A 15,845-nucleotide genomic window follows, 5' to 3' on the forward strand; every position below is an offset into this window, starting at 1 on the left:
GCTGGCTGGAGGCTGGCACCAGGCTCTTCCTTGCCAGAGACCATGCCAGGCCCTGCTGCCCCTCGGGGTGGCCACTTGCCTTTGGACGAGATAGCAGGCCACCCCGTCGGGGGGAGAGTGTGACCTGAAAAAAATCCCGGGGAAGGAGCCTTCCTGAATGCCTAACCTCAGTCGTCTGGGCGACAGCTCCAATCCATTTGTTTAGAGGGCAGCCAGGGCAGGAGTGGGATAGAGTCAGAATCTTCTAGATTCAGTTCTAGGATCCATCTTGCCTGGCTCAGTGTTGGTTGGGAGAAGGCGCTCGGGAGAAAGGCATGTTGCGTTTGGCTTATTTTTTGTGTGCTGTGCTTGGCTGCCGGGGAAGATCGAGGGAGGGAGGGGGGAAGGGCTCCATGAAGCCTAAACGGAACCCCTGGGTACCCAAGGGGTGGGAGGATGACTTCTGACCCTTCCTCCTATAGGCGCCAGAGGCCAGAGAGCTCAGGGGCCAGGATGCTGCCGGACAGAGGGGCCCCTCCAGGAAAGGAAGTCGACCTCCCAGGCTAGGTGCGACGGAGCCGGGTGAGTGGCTGGTTGGACGCAGAGATGGTGCATGAACAAATCCTTCCTTTCCCCCTTTCCCAGATTAATCTGGGCCCTTCCTTTCTTGGCCTTGGGTGTCATCATGATGCAATGAAAAATGGGATAGATTTGGATTTGAAGGGCCTTGATTCAGATTCTGGTCCTTCTGTTTGCTGCCTGTGTGTGTGTGTGTGTGTGTGTGTGTGTGTGTGTACATGTGTGTATGTGTGTTTTGAGAGGTGAGGATTGGATGACCTCAAAGCTCTAAATCTATAATCTTTTGCCCCTTAGCCTTTCCAAGAAACCAGACAAAAGAGATTTCCCCTCCAAATGAACCTGTTCGCATTTTTGTGGCTCTCTTTGACTATGACCCTGTGTCCATGTCCCCCAACCCCGATGCTGTGGAGGAGGAGCTCCCATTTAGGGAGGGCCAGCTCTTGAAGGTAAGACTGTCCTGTATCCCATCATCTTGACTCCTGGTGAGAAAGTTTAGATAACTGGTCTCCAGAGAGCCCAAGTGGGCAAGGGTCACTCTAGAGCCGTGTAGGCAAACCTATGGCACGCGTGCCGGAGGGGGAGGGGCTGCTCCCTTCCCCTTCTCCACTCTGCCTGAGGACATTTCTCCCATCACCCACCCCTCTGCCCAGCAGCCCAATGGGAGAGCTTCCTTGTTCCCTTGTCTGGGTAAGGAGGGGGGACTCACATGTGGTGTGAGGGTGCAGTTTGGGCACTCGATCTCTAAAAGGTTCACTATCACTCTTCTAAGGGATTCCTGGGAAAACCTCCCAGGTCTGATCTCACTGCAGAATTCATCTTTGGAATTTGCATAGGTACATTTGAGCTGTGTTGACATACACAAGGTCAGTCTGAGCTCTTCATCCATATTCTGATAATAAGATTCTTTAGGGGAGCAGCTGGGTGGCCTAGAGATGGGAGGTCAAAACTGACCTTAGACACTTCCTAGTGTATAACTAATTTGGTTAGGGTTTTTTTCTTTTTTTTAAACCCTTACTTTCTATCTTAGAATCAATACAGTGTATTGGTTCCAAGGCAGAAGAGCAATAAGAGCCAGGCAATGGGGATTAAGTGACTTGCCCAGGGGCACACAACTAGGAAGTGTCTGAGGGCATATTTGAACCCAGGACTTCCCATCTCCAGCCCTGGCTCTTAATCCACTGAGTCACCCAGCTGCCCCTTAAAGGTTAAAAAAAAGATGAAAAGATTTTTTAGGGTATTTCTTGAGCTCTTCCCTTCTTTTGAGAAGAAATGCCTTTCCCCCTGCTGACTGTGTATTTTATGTGGGTGTCATTCTACCCATGCTCCAGGTAGGGGTGGTATTGGAAACCTGTGAGGTGGAGCAATGGAATGAATATGTTCTTGGTGAGGGAGTTGAACTAGAAAGCAACCAGCCCGAAGCTGGAGACATGCCTAGAAGCCAGCAGAGAGCATGGTGTGGTGGCAAGGGCACTGGGTTTGGAATCAGAGCATCCAGGTTCAAAGCCAAACTTTGCCACTTGCTGCCTCTGGGACTTAGGGCAAATCATGACCTCCCTGGGGCTTACTTACTTTATTTGTAAAATGAGGAGGGAGGGTTTGGATCAGATCATAGATTTTTTTTAACCCTTACCTTCCATCTTAGAATTAATATTACGCATTGGTTCTAAGGCAGAAGAGCAATAAGGGATAGGCAATGGAGGTTGGTCGAGTGACTTGCCCAGGGTCACACAACTGGGAAAAGTCTGAGGTCAGATTTGAACTCAGGACTTCCTATCTCAATCCATTAAACCACCTAGTTGCCTCTGATCATGGATTCTTAATAAGGAGTCTAGTGAGGTATGGGGTGGAAACTTGGATGGAAAAAACCCTCAAACTTTATTTTCACTGACCTTTAATTGATATTTATCATTTCCTTCACATTCAAATGTAGGCAAACAACATTACTAAGAGACTTGGGCTTCACCAGACTACCCAAAGAGGCCACGACACCAAAGATGGACATTTAAGAAACTTGAAGGACCAGGCTCGGTCCATTGACAGTTTGCTTTTTTTGTCTTTAAAGCAGAGGAGATAGGAGGATGGATGTTATTATTTATTTTCTTTCCAAGTACAATTATAATAAAAATTTTGCATTAGCTTATGCACCTGGTTGTTCTAGGTGTTAGGAACCAACTACCAACTCTAAATTCTATGATCCTTTGAAAAAACTCAACCTTTGCCTTAGGAAACTTTAAGAAGAAGTAAGGGGAGAGCTAAAGCATCTGGGGAGATGAGAATACTCTGAAGATCTAGGCATGAACTGGTACTAGCAGGAGACAGAGCAAGACTTTCTCTCTGTCAGGTCTGGGGTGCCAATCAGTGAAGGCCAAGTAAGGCAGAGAGAACAGAAAATGATTATAATTGGATGAAGTAGAACGGAATTAGCCCAGTCCTTTTGCACTCAGATGCCCTTTTATTCACACATCACATCTGTCCACTTCTTCTCTCCTTCCCCCCATGTCCCCATCACTTAACCCCTTTTCCCTTGACTGTTCCAGGGATGCTGTGTTGGTCCTACAGGATGGGGTGGTGAGGCTTTGTCTGGCTGCTAAGGTGGCTATGGTCTCTGTCCCCAGGTGTGTGGGGAAAAGGATGCAGATGGCTTCTATCGGGGAGAATGTGGAGGTCGGGTTGGCTACGTTCCCTGCAATATGGTGGCAGAGGTAGCAGTGGGAAGTCCTGTGGTAAAGAGGCAGCTGCTCCAGAGGGGCTACCTGCACCCTGACAGCCCTAAGGAGGGCTTAGGTAGGTTCCACATCTCTATGGGAGCAGATTAGGGAGTAATGGAGAGAGATTTATGAAGAAGATGGGATTATTATTTGGCAGGAAGGTAGAAAAGGGGGCCTCTTAGCACCAAGGCTTTGAAAATATACCCAAAGATTCATTCTGGGTCCTCAGTGATTTGGTGGAAAACAGTCAGAAGTTCTTAGGGTGATTGAGCTAGGCAGGTGGGGAGGTGTTAATGCTTTACTCTCTCAGGAATTCAATCTAACACCAGGCCATGGAATCCCCAAGTACAGTTTTGAAAATGGGACTTCAAATTGGATTTTGGTCTATTTCTTCTCCTTTCTTCCATCTCACTCTTTATCTCATCCATTGTCTATTGGTTGTTTTCTCTGGCCATGTTTAGGGAATGGTTCCTTCCCACTGCTTGCTCCTCACCCAGCAGGACCACCTCCCAAACCCCGGAGATCAAAGAAAGGTAGGCAATAGTATTGGTACCTAATGAAAGAAGGTGTCAAGAATAAAGGTACTGCGTGACTTCCCAGGAGCCACTTGGAGGCTCTGGGGGTCTCTAATCCCAAGTGTCAATCCCAGCTGGAAGGAGACCTGGTCTGGGAGTTAGAAGACCAGCGTGCCAGTGCTGACCCTGACAATACCAAGCTCTGTGCTGTTTGGCAAATCATCCAACCTCTCTAAGTATCAGTTTGCTTATTTTTATGAGGAGTTAGACTAGAAGATCTCAAAGGTTCATTCCCTCTCAAACAATCTATGATTTTCTTTTTAAAAAAATTTTAATTTTGAATATTTTCCCGTAGTTACATGTTTCATGTTCTTTCCCTCTCCCCCAAACCCCCCCTAACCCTCCTTAGCCGAGGCACAATTCCACTGGGTTTTACACATATCATTGATCAAGACCTAATTTCATATTATTGATAATTGGACTGGAGTTATCGTTTAGTGTCTACATCCCCAATAACATCCCCATCAGCCCGTGTGTTTAAGCAGTTTTTTTTCTGCTGTGTTTCTCCTCCCACAATTCTTCCTCTGAACAATCTATGATTTTCTAATGATTCTTTACAAAAAAATTAATGCTATCTTTTAAAAAAATTATCCAAATTTCCCACTGTACCTCTTCCTGCTCAGAGAGCCCTAGCATGTAATAAAGAAATTTTTCTTATGATTCTGATCCTGGAGGTACGGGGGGGGGGGGGGGGTCAGTGTCATGTCAGAGCCTAAGGGAGAGGGTACTAGGAACCTTCTGGTCCACAGCTGAGCCAGAGGTGCCCCCTGCCCTGCTCTGGGGAAGGGCCCTGATGAAACAAAGAACCAAGCTTGGGCTACATTATAGCAAGGGAGATAGAGGGAAGGATCAAAATGATACAACCTGGTTGGGCAGTACATAGAATACAGGACTTGGGATTACGAAGACCTGAATTTAAATTTTGCCTGCAGACCCTAATGTGATCCAGGAAAAGTAATTTTTAGCCAGCGTTAGCCTCAGTTTCCTCAACTATAACATGGGGATATAATAATAACACCTATCTCACAGAATTATTGTAAGGATCAAATGATAATAATTGTAAAGTACTTCACAAATTTTAAAGTGCTGTTTAAATGCTATTATTGTCATTTTTATAACATCTCCATGATTGACTTTAAACGTAGACTAAAACATACATTTCTGGACATGGCCAATGCGGAAATTTTTTTTGTTCACTTGTTATGAGGGTTTTTCTTTTCATTATTCAGTAGGGGTGTCAGGAATGGGAAGAAGAGAAAATAAATGCTTGTTAATTGGAAAAAGAAAGTTAAATTAAAAAAAATTATTATGACTAGCTACTCCTTCAGAAATAATACCAGTTGGAGAGGATCAATCTAAGCTTCTATCATCAGCTAGTGGTATGGGAAGAGGGGAAGAAGAGAGGGAACTTCAGGTAAAAAAGAAGAAAGAATTTGTTCTTTGTCCCTCTTCAGGTTCCTCTTCTCAGCCAGATGCCAGGGCCAGCCCCAGCACAGCCTATTCCATGGTGGCTGCCTTCGATTATAACCCTCGAGAGAATTCTCCCAATGTGGACGTAGAGGTGAGGACCCCTACTCTAGGGTCTTTCCTGCAGAGAGAAGATCCCTGGTTGGGGTTGTCCTGAGGTGGGTGCTCTGGGCACTGCCTTCTCCCAGGCCATTGGAGCTGACCTGGGCATCTTCCTCTACAGGCTGAGCTGTCATTCAAAGCTGGGGATGTCATCACAGTGTTCGGGGCCATGGATGATGATGGCTTCTACTATGTGAGGGGTGGCAGATAAGGATTTTTTCTGGCTCCTTTAGGGTTGGACACGGGCAGGGGGAGGTAGCAAGGAATGTGTGTGTGTGTGTGTGTGTGTGTGTGTGTGTGTGTGTGTGATGTTTCTTAATTAAAACTGGGAGGGCTCTAGCTTTTAGACTCATTTTCCTCCAACTATAGTTCACTGACTATGGCCAGGGTGATGCTGGTCATAGACCGTGTCCCCAGGGAACTTGGTGTCACTGGTTAAATAGGAAAGAGGTTTGGGCATAGGGGAAAAGTCTTAGAAATCTACTCTAGTAGGAGGGAGGTCCATCTCTAACCTCCTTGGTGTCTTTCCCACAGGGAGAGCTGAATGGACAGAGAGGCCTCGTCCCATCCAATTTTCTGGAGGGTGTAGTCTCTGGGGAGGACAGGAAGGTAGCGGGGCCACCTAAGGAAAAGGATCCTGGGGTCCTTACGGCTGAGAGCCAGGTAAGCACAGAATGAGCCTCCTTTGCTTCCTTATAGATATTCAGAAGGAGACAGGGTAGTCAAGGGTGGTAAAGGATAGTTGAAGTCCAAGGACTGGTTGGGGCTAAATGATTGGGGCAGGAAGAGATTAGCTCCAGACCACAATCTGCTCTCACAGGGTTGAATGATCAGAGCCCAGGATAGTCTAAAGCCTGAATGTTTTACCTTCTTCCTGGATCTGAGAGCCTGACCCCAACCTCTAGGGCAGAAACTATTGTGCCATACGTGGATGAGTGAATTGGAAGAGACTGGTAATAAGGAGTCTGGGTAACTGATAAAGTGGGGAGTGAGTCCTTAGATGTTCTGGAGTCATCTCTGTGGAATTCAGGCTCTCCAGTTTTCTGGGACCAACTATCACTTACCTCCACTTCAGCTCAAGGCCAAGGGTGGAGACTGGATTAGTAGGTTCTGAAGGGACTGGACAAAGTCAGGCAGAGCCCATTCTGGGAGGGTAGGCTAGACTCCTGTCCCCAAGGCAGCTTGGCCTATGTAGACTGGTCTCAGACTGCTGCTTCTTCTGCTGGGCTGGCCTTCCCCAGGAGAAAGAACTGGTCAGAGCTTCCCTCTGTGCCCTGGAGCCTGAAATGGAGCCCTCTGAGTGAGAGGGAACCTGCTTTAGTCTCCTGCCCAGCAGGTCCCAGTCTTCTCCTCCTTACCTCCATAAGGCAATGCCTGCCTCTTGAGGATATATATTGTGGGGGTCTATATAGCTTGTTACAGGAAGCTGAAGAAGTGGATGAAGGGCGTGATGTGCAAATCAGGACCAGCCCAGAGCTGGGTGGGATGGGTCTGTGTGTCTGTCAGTAACCCACTCCCTCTGTTTATTCTCGGCTCTTCAGAGAATGAGGAAGAGAAGAGTCCAGTGCTAGATGGAGATAGATATGTAGAGTGACATGTAAGTGGGGGAACAAGCCCACCCCCCCCAATCTCCCACCATTCCATGTGCCTTTCCACCCACGTTGCCTCCTACCCACTTTTCACCAACTTCTTCCCCCTTTCATTCAAATCAAACAGTTCCCTTCGAATAGTATTGTATGTGTTCACTCCCCAGTCTGCTTATGATTATTAGTAGTAATATAGATTATGTAGTAAGTGGTCATAGTATATGGTACCCCATATTATGTGAGTAATCATGTAGTATGTTATTACATACTGTCTCATAAGTGGTCATAGCATATGGCACCCCATATTATGTAATTAATCATATAGTATATCACACGTGATATATTATGACATCATATATTAAGAGCATTATGTGATATATGATTCTAGTAGTATAGCAATGTGATAATTAGAATAATCATAAATGCCATTTACATCACCCTCATTTCTCTAATCACAAATGCCACTCTTACTAGCATATCATTATAGCATTACAGCCAATGGAAATGGTTAAATTTATTTTATAGCCAACTCTCAACCCTGAGGGAGAGCCTGAACAATTTTGATAGATGTATAACCTCAAAGCCCCTCAACTTACAAGGTTTACTTCTGCCCCACCTTAGTCCAAGATTCCACAAAAAATCCCTTCCTTTATTTAAAAAAATTCTCTTCTCCTCTAAACATTGATGCCTAATGAATTTTTCCCCTCCTTCCACCCTTGCCCCAAAATAGCACCCTCCCTGGTAACCATACAATAAAGTTGAACAAAACAAATCAATATGGCCAATTGTGTGACAGATGAAGTCTCATTCCTTATCTTTAGTCCCCCACCTATGTGGCCAAGAGGCAGGAGCCTTGCCCCACTGTCAGTTCTCTCTCACTTCAGTGGGGCCCTACCTTTCTCTTAATTTCTCTAGCTGTCTTCTACTTTCCCTCTCCTTATAGAGAAGCAGGAAGGAGAAGAAACAAAGAGCCCAAATGACCCCAAAGGGCTTATCTACCTCTGTAATTGAGAGTTGGCTTTCTAGAGTACCAAGTCTGAGTTGGGCCACTTAGAGAATCTGGTACTAGCTTCTATTCCATGTCACACAGCCCAGGGGCCATAATGCCATGGGAGTGTGGGGTGGTGGGTGGGGTTGGGGCCAGGCCATCTGTTGGGGTGAGCCTGTGTTTGGGATTGTACTTGGTTTGGGGTGGTGGGTGTAGGTGACACAAGGAAGGCACCTGAGGCATGACGAAACAATGGGAAGAGGTTTGAAGGGGAGGCCAGTGAAAGTGAGGCTGGGGGCTGATGGGAGCCAGAGTCCTGGTAAGGCAGTGCCCAGTGCTGCAAGCCATTGGGGAATCAAAGGATCATAGATTCAGAGGTAGAAGGACCTCGGAGGACATTTATTACACCCCACCCCCCTCACTTTACATACAGGGTAGGTAAAGGTCACACAGAGGTGGGGATTTAAATCCATTCCTCCTTCAGCATTTTTGCAAAGTTGCCTATGAATGTGTTTGTGCATACCAGATTCGGTACTTCTGTTCTCTCCCTCTCCATTGTACCTGTTATGAATTCTGTGCATCAGGGATGAGGCAGGAGGCACAGGGCTAACATTAGAGAAGAGAGAGAATTTAGAGAGGGAAGCAAACACAACTGAGAGATCAAAAAAGCTTTAAGTATCAGAAAACTGAGAGTAGGCTTACTCCACTAGGGGATGTCGTCTTTTCCTCTTGGGAATGGTCCAGTATGGAAATTCCTGGTTATTTCCAAGGCCCCTCAGTTACAGACTTGAGGAGCAAAATAATCCCCCAAACCTGTGCTGAGCTAGTCTTTCCTGCTGGTGTCTCTTGGGATTGGAGTCATCCTACCTCATTCCTCCCAGTTTCTAAACCCTGTTCTTTCAGAAAAGGATAGAGGTTTTTCTGGAGGACTCTTCTGTCATATAGAAACTGGAGTCAGGCAGAGGAGTCAGTCACTTGCCAAACAACTCTTCCCATTTTTAACTAGCTAGAGAACTTCTGTAGGAATTTATCCCAGTGAGGACTCCCTTAAGAATGGGAAAGACTGGGATGGCATGACAGGGAAGTATATGATCCCAGGACCAGCTTTGTAAAATATCAGAGCAGGCATGAATGACTTAGTATCACAGAGGAGAAATCAGAGTAAGAAGAGAAAGGAAGTTTCTTCAAAGTCATAGAGGAAAGTGGGCAATGAAGATGCAGGTCTCTTTCCTCTATCCCTCCTTGGCTCTTACCTCCTCTTCAGTGTTAGACTTGGAGTGGGAGAGATCTGGACTGGGGAATGGAGTGTGGTAAAGACTGGGAGGGGATTCATTATCCCCCTGATACTGCCTCCTTCTGTGCTAGTAGGGTGGGAAGAAAAAGAGGAAGAAGCTTTAGGAGGCTGGGATGAGGGTGGCAGGGATAGCTAAGGAAAGTCATCTAATTCAATTTCCATTCTTATAACCCCCCCCCAGCTCCAGTCTGCCACTGCCCAGGATCTGACTGGACCTCTGCCATGTCCTCCCTGTGGCCTGTACCCATCTCATCCCCCTTCTCTTAGACCTGGGAGCACCCTCAAAGCCAGGTCAGAGGAATCGTTGGCTCCAGCCAAGAAAACGAGGGGCCTCATCTCCAAAGGGAAGCACCTCCTTCGAAAACTGGGCTCAGGGAAGAAAGAGTGAACATGGTCATTCATGCCCAGCAGATAGAACCAAGGTGGACTAGCCCCATCTCTCTCCCGCCCCAGCCTGTCTTTCTCAAGTGATCCTGAAAGAGCCCTCCAAGCTAACAAGGGACTTTTGCCCAGGGGCTTATGGGGCAGGACCCACGGTGGAGCTGGTCTCTTGGTCCTGGAACTGCTTTCTGGACATCACTGGTGCTGTGATACCTGGATGGAAATCAGTTATGGTAATCCCCACCTACCACCACCCCCAAGACCTGGGATGCTGGGTGTCTTTGTGGGAGAAGGAGCAGCTCTCTAGGCTCTCTCTTAACACCCTTATGTTCCCCCAGGTCCCATGTCTTCCTTCCCTTATGGGGAAAAAAAGTTTGCACTGAAGCCTCCCTCTGTTCCTCCCTTCCCTCCCCCTCTGGCCCTCCCAGAGGGTGTACAGAACCCCTGTATATATGTACATAAGCAGCCGTGCCTCTGTAGCAACTCTCCAGCTCCATCTTGCTTCCTCTGCACAGACCACTCCCCTCCCAACCCTCTTTCCCCCCACCCCAAGGAGAAAGGTCATGCCAAAGTGTGTCCCCCACCTCAACCCCTCAAACAGGGCCACCTCAGCCCCCCATACCACCTGCCAGTTCCCCCCCCCCCCTTCAGCAGGCCAAGGGTTGGGGGTTAGAGGACAGGGGTTGAGTTTGCCTTATTTGCATCATTAGATTTGATTTCTCTTCTGCACCATCTCTAACCTCTCCGAGTGGAGGTCTGGGCGTGGGGTGGGGCAAGGACGGAATTCTGCACTTATTTTCATACATGCCAGGTTTAGAACGTGACAGGGGTCCCATCCCCACCATTCTTCCACCTCCTTAGTGTTCTATCCCTTCCTCCATTTGACTCCAGACAGCTAGGTGGGCCTCTCTGCATGCTTCCTCACATGTGTTGGGAGATTGGTTGGTCGATCACCTCCATGCCCGCCTCCACTACCCCATGCTGTCCCCGGGTCACAGTGAGGGGTGAGTGTGTGTGTGTGTATGTGTGTATGAAATTGTTTAAAAAGACATTTTATTATAATAAAGTCTATTTTCACAAAACCTTTACCAGATTCAGCTTGGGGTGGGGAATGGAGTTCTCAAGTGTGTTAACTTCTGAAGCCTTTCTCTGGAGTCTTCACGGAGGTGACCTTGGGTTCTTGAAGGTTATGCAGTGAAGTAGGAGCCCTTGCTGGTCCTCCCAAGCTGGAAAGGTCTAAACGATCACCATCAGACAGATGGTGGGTTCTCTGCCTGAAGACTAACTCTAGTCAAGTTTTGACAGGTTCTCATCACCAAGTTGGCTATAGGGCGATAAATTTTTCAGCCACAGCAACTCTTAAAAAAAAAAGAGGGGGCAGGTGGGTAGCTCAGTGGATTGAGAGTCAGGCCTAGAGACGGGAGGTCCTAGGTTCAAATCTGGCCTCAGACACTTCCTAGCTGTGTGACCCTGGGCAAGTCACTTGACCCCCATTGCCTAACCCTTACTGCTCTTCTGCCTTAGAACCAATACACAGTATTTATTCTAAGATGGAGGGTAAGGTTTTTTTAAAGACTTTAATAATATAATTTGATTTCATGTTGCCTAATTTTCCCCCTATATCTCTTCACCACCACCACGGCTCTTGAAGAGATCTGCTAAGTTACAGTCTGAGTTGGTGGAAGGACTCTTTTCTCTGACAGAATTAAAGCCCTTTGAAGTATTTAAATTGAATCAGGGAATTCAAACTCCAGGTATCTGGACTCTGAACTTTATTGTCCTGGGTCTGTCTGAAAGAACTGCATCTTTTCCACTGGAACCTGGGAAAGGATTGAGTGGGAAGCTTTCACTTGGGTCTTTTTCTCTTGGGAAAATTCCCTCTGACCCTCCAGTCAATTCTATGATCTGTCCTCAGAGAGAAGTTGGCAATGCAGCCAGTCTGCAGAGAGCTTGAGAAATAACTAGGAAAGATACTAATGGGGTCAAGAAGGTCCCTGGATGAGGAGAGACAAGATGGCTTGCTGAGGTACTTATGTTCTCTGGGCTTAAAGATGGAAAAAAAAATCAAAGGTCCATTGGTCTGTGGACAGCTTTTCAGGGGGTTGGTGAACTTGGGGAGAAAAATTACACCTTTATTTTCACTAGCTTCTAATTACAAATGAGCATTTCCTCTGAATATTTAAAAATATTCTTCTGGGGAGTCCATAGGTTTTGCCAAAGGGGTCCATGACATACACAAAAGTTAAAAAACCCCAAAGTAGTCCAGTCACTTTCTTTTCACTTTTAAATTTATTTTAAAAATTCTCATTGACATCTTTGGTTCTTATATCATCATTTCTTTTTTCTTCACTGTTTCCAAATATATCCCTTCCCAGCAAGCTATCTTTTATATCAAAGAATAAAAAGGAAAGAAGGGAGAAAAAAGCAGTTCAGCAAAGCTAATGACACATCAAAAGAGTCAGACAAGTGTTCCACATGCATAGTTCCTACCACCCCTGCAAATAAATGAGGACAGCACATTTTCTGATCTGGATTTTTGGGGCCAGACTTGGCCATTATAATTGCACAATGTTGTTGCATATTTTTGTTGTTGTGGATCATGATGATGATGATGTTACTTTTCTCCATTTTCATTACTGCTGTAAATTTTCAAACCCTTATTTTAAAGATGAGGAAAATGAGTCACAAACGAGTGAAGTCATCTGCTTAGGATCACAATAGAAAGTTGCAGAACTAGAATTTGAGTTCAGGTCTCCTTACACCATAACTCCCATTTTTCCCACAAAGTCTGGCAGGGTGAGACATAGTGAGAAAGTAGAAAGAAGAAAAGAGAAAAATTTCGAGAGGCAAGAAAGCTTAAATTTCCCTTTTTGTTCCCTTCCACCACAGAAGTGGTGGGCTCAGTTATAACTTCTGCTCTCCTGGCCTCCAGGTGGATGAAATCCTCTCAGGAAGCTGTGTGTAATCCTAACTGAACTCTTCTCCAGACAGGATTTAGAAAGACTCAATGGTGTTGAAATCATCTCTAGTGAAAGCTGTTAGCCCAAGAGGTAGCCCAACATCTGTAAAGGAGGAGGAACAAAGAAGGACAGAGTCAGCCTGGAACTGGCTAATCTCAGATTCCTGGTGCTCTGGTGGAAAATGACTCTGGAAATTCCAGCATTGCTATCCAGAAATCATGTTGCCCAGGGGGAATGGAGGTGGTGAGAGAAGTAAATGCTTCCATCAAAGGAGCCTTGGTCCTGGAGGCAGAGGATCTGGGTTCAAATCCTACCTTTGACTCACTACTGTGTATCCTTAGGCAAGTCACTCAAGCTCCCTGACTCTTGGTTTCCTCATTGGTAAAATGAGAATTGGATTTTGTGAGTTCTGAAGTCTCTTCCAAATCCATATTTAAGATTCTCTGACTGGGAAATATATGTATTACAGAGGAATGAGATAAAGGAGCTAATAATCTGAGCCATAGGCTTTATAGACCTGAGTCAGTCTTCCAGAACTTTCTCTTTCCATTGTTTTCTTTTCTTTTTGACATTTTAGAACTCGAGTCTCCATCTATCTCACCCAGATTGGAAGTGTAGCAGCTACCCATAGTCCTGATCCTACTGCTGATTGATTCAGAAGTTTTAACCTGCTCCACTTCCATTCTGGGCCACTTTGCTACTCCTTAGGAAATCTAGTGGATCCCTGCTCTGCTTATTGGGGCTCACTGTATTTGGGACAGATTGAGTGTAGATACCTGATCTGCTTTCACCTGATTGCAGCTCTTGAGTTCAGGCAACCTACCAGTCTCTGACACCCCCAGAAGTGGTGATTACAGGTATGTGTGCCACTATGTGTGACTTCCTTATTTTCTTACTTCGTTGCTCCCAATGCCTAACAGTCTATTCTTTGTTTTCCTTGTGACACTGTTGTCATCACTAGAAAAACTTTGTCCTCTTCCCCTTGCTCATGATGCCTTGTGTTCACATATTCTAAATGGAAGGAGTGAATTGCAAATTCCAGAATCTGAGTTTTGGAAATCTGTTCCAGTGGAGAGCAGGTTCTACCAAGCTAGAATAGTTTGGTCCTGGGAATAGGTTGCTATCTAAAGAATGCCTAACTAAATGAAATTCAGCAACATTGAGGAATATTTATTGATCAATGGACTTTAACATATATATATATATGTATATACATATATATATATATATGGAGCTCAGTGTTAAGTTAAAAATATAATTCTCAGAGAAGATGAGGGAATTCTTTTTTCATCTTTCCACGAGACTTCCCTAGTCCAGAAAGATGGCCTTTAGGTGATTCATTTTTTGGACATGTAACCTATGAAAAAGATTTTGGAGGGACCAGACCTGTTATTCCATTGGCTTAGGGAGGTAGCTAGTTGGCTCACCAGATAAAATGTGGGCTTGGGATCATGAAGATCTGAGTTCCCATCCTGCCTCAGACAGTCAGTAACTATGGGATGGGCAAGTCACTTAACTGCTATTATTATTATTATTATTGTTATTATTATTATCATCATCATATCTACTACTGTGAGTTCATAAGAAAAGATATATTATTGTAGGCATTTATATCAGTCCCAACCTGACCTATTTAAAGAAACTATTGGAAAAAGTTTAGAAGATAAGTAGAACTTTTAGGAAGGTTAGATTAAACTTTTGGAGAATATGAAATGAGAATAGAAAGGACTATGCCTATTGGTCAGTTGGCTTTGACATGTTCACAAAAATTGGCCATGTAGTATACAGGACATAAAAACATCATAAAGAAATATAGAAAAGCAGAAATATTTGTATCTTTTCATGACCATAATGCATTTAAAATTATATCTAATAAATGGCCTTTGAAGCATAGATTGCAAATTAATTGGAAACTAAATAACTTAATCTAAAGAATGAGTGAGTCAAAGAACAAATCATAGAAACAATGATTTCATTAAAGATAATGATAACAATGAGACAATATAGTAAAATTTGTGGGATGAAGCCAAAGCAGTACTTAGAAGAAAATTTATATCTTTAACTACCTACATCAATAAAAGAGCAGAACAATAAATTGAGTATGCAGTAAAAAACCCCAATACAAAACCTTAGAAAAACAACAAATTAAAAAACTCAGCTAAACATCAAAATAGAAATATTGAAAATCAAAGGATAAATTAATAAAATTGAAAGTAAAAAATAACTGATTTTATTTTTAAAAACCTATTTTATAATTTGATTAAAAAAAGAATCACCAGGATCAAAAACAAAAGGTTGAATATACAACTAACAAAGATAAAATGAAAGCAATCATTAGGATCTATTTATCATACCATATGCCAATAAAACTTACTTTCTAAATGAAATGGATAAATATTTACAAAAATATAAATTGTCCACATTAACAGAAGAAGACATAGAATAGTTAAAAAATCCTATCTTTGAAAAAGAAATTGAACAGTCCAATAATGAGCTATCTCAGAAAAAATACCACCACCACCTAAGACCAGCTGGATTTATAAGCAAATTCTGCCAAACCTTTAAAAACCAATTCCAGTGCTATATAAATTATTTGAAGGAAAAAAACACCAAGTAAATAAGGAGATCTAGCAAATTCCTTCCATGACATACTTATGGTTTTGACAACAAGAGAAAGTAAAAACAGAGGGAAAATTATAATTTTCCATGATGAATATTGATACAAAATTTTTAAAGAAAATGCTAGCAAAGAGATTATAATGTCACATTGTAAGAACCATAGACTATGACCAGATTGGATTTACAACAAGAATGCAGGTCTGGTTCAATATTAGAAAAATTAATATCATGTCAATAACCAAATATCAATATCATATCAATAACCAAAACAACAAAAATATTATTTCACTGATGTGGAAAAAACTTTTGACAAAATACACCACCTTTTCCCATGAAAAACACTAGAAGGTGCAACTTGTGGATAGAGAGCCAGGTCTGGGGTTGAAAGGACTTGGATTCAAATTTAGCCTGAGATACTTCCTAGATATGTGACTCTGGGAAAGTAATTTAACCCTTGCCTCTCTTCTGTCTTAGATTTGATACTAAGAGGGAAGGAAAGCATTTAAAAAATAAAAACATTAGAAAACATACTTAAAATGATAGGTAGCATATATTTAAAGCCAAGAACAAGTATTATCTGTAGTTGAGATAAACTAGACATCTTTTC

At 44.0% G+C, this 15,845-nt stretch overlaps 1 protein-coding gene across 1 annotated transcript in view; it reads left to right on the plus strand.

The window, feature by feature from the left end:
- Nucleotides 1-9,708, plus strand: part of TSPOAP1 (TSPO associated protein 1) — a 45,248-nt gene extending 35,540 nt beyond the window's left edge. The window contains exons 23-30 of the mRNA XM_044673015.1: nt 462-561; nt 853-1,004; nt 3,174-3,342; nt 3,728-3,799; nt 5,296-5,402; nt 5,532-5,603; nt 5,945-6,073; nt 9,460-9,708. Coding sequence (XP_044528950.1) covers nt 462-561; nt 853-1,004; nt 3,174-3,342; nt 3,728-3,799; nt 5,296-5,402; nt 5,532-5,603; nt 5,945-6,073; nt 9,460-9,666 — 1,008 coding nt within the window. The 3' untranslated portion in view covers nt 9,667-9,708. The remainder of the gene's footprint in view (nt 1-461; nt 562-852; nt 1,005-3,173; nt 3,343-3,727; nt 3,800-5,295; nt 5,403-5,531; nt 5,604-5,944; nt 6,074-9,459) is intronic.
- The last annotated feature ends 6,137 nt before the right edge of the window (nt 9,709-15,845 follow it).

The sequence above is a fragment of the Gracilinanus agilis genome, chromosome 4 (genome assembly GCF_016433145.1).
Source record: "Gracilinanus agilis isolate LMUSP501 chromosome 4, AgileGrace, whole genome shotgun sequence".
NCBI classification, from domain to species: domain Eukaryota; kingdom Metazoa; phylum Chordata; class Mammalia; order Didelphimorphia; family Didelphidae; genus Gracilinanus; species Gracilinanus agilis.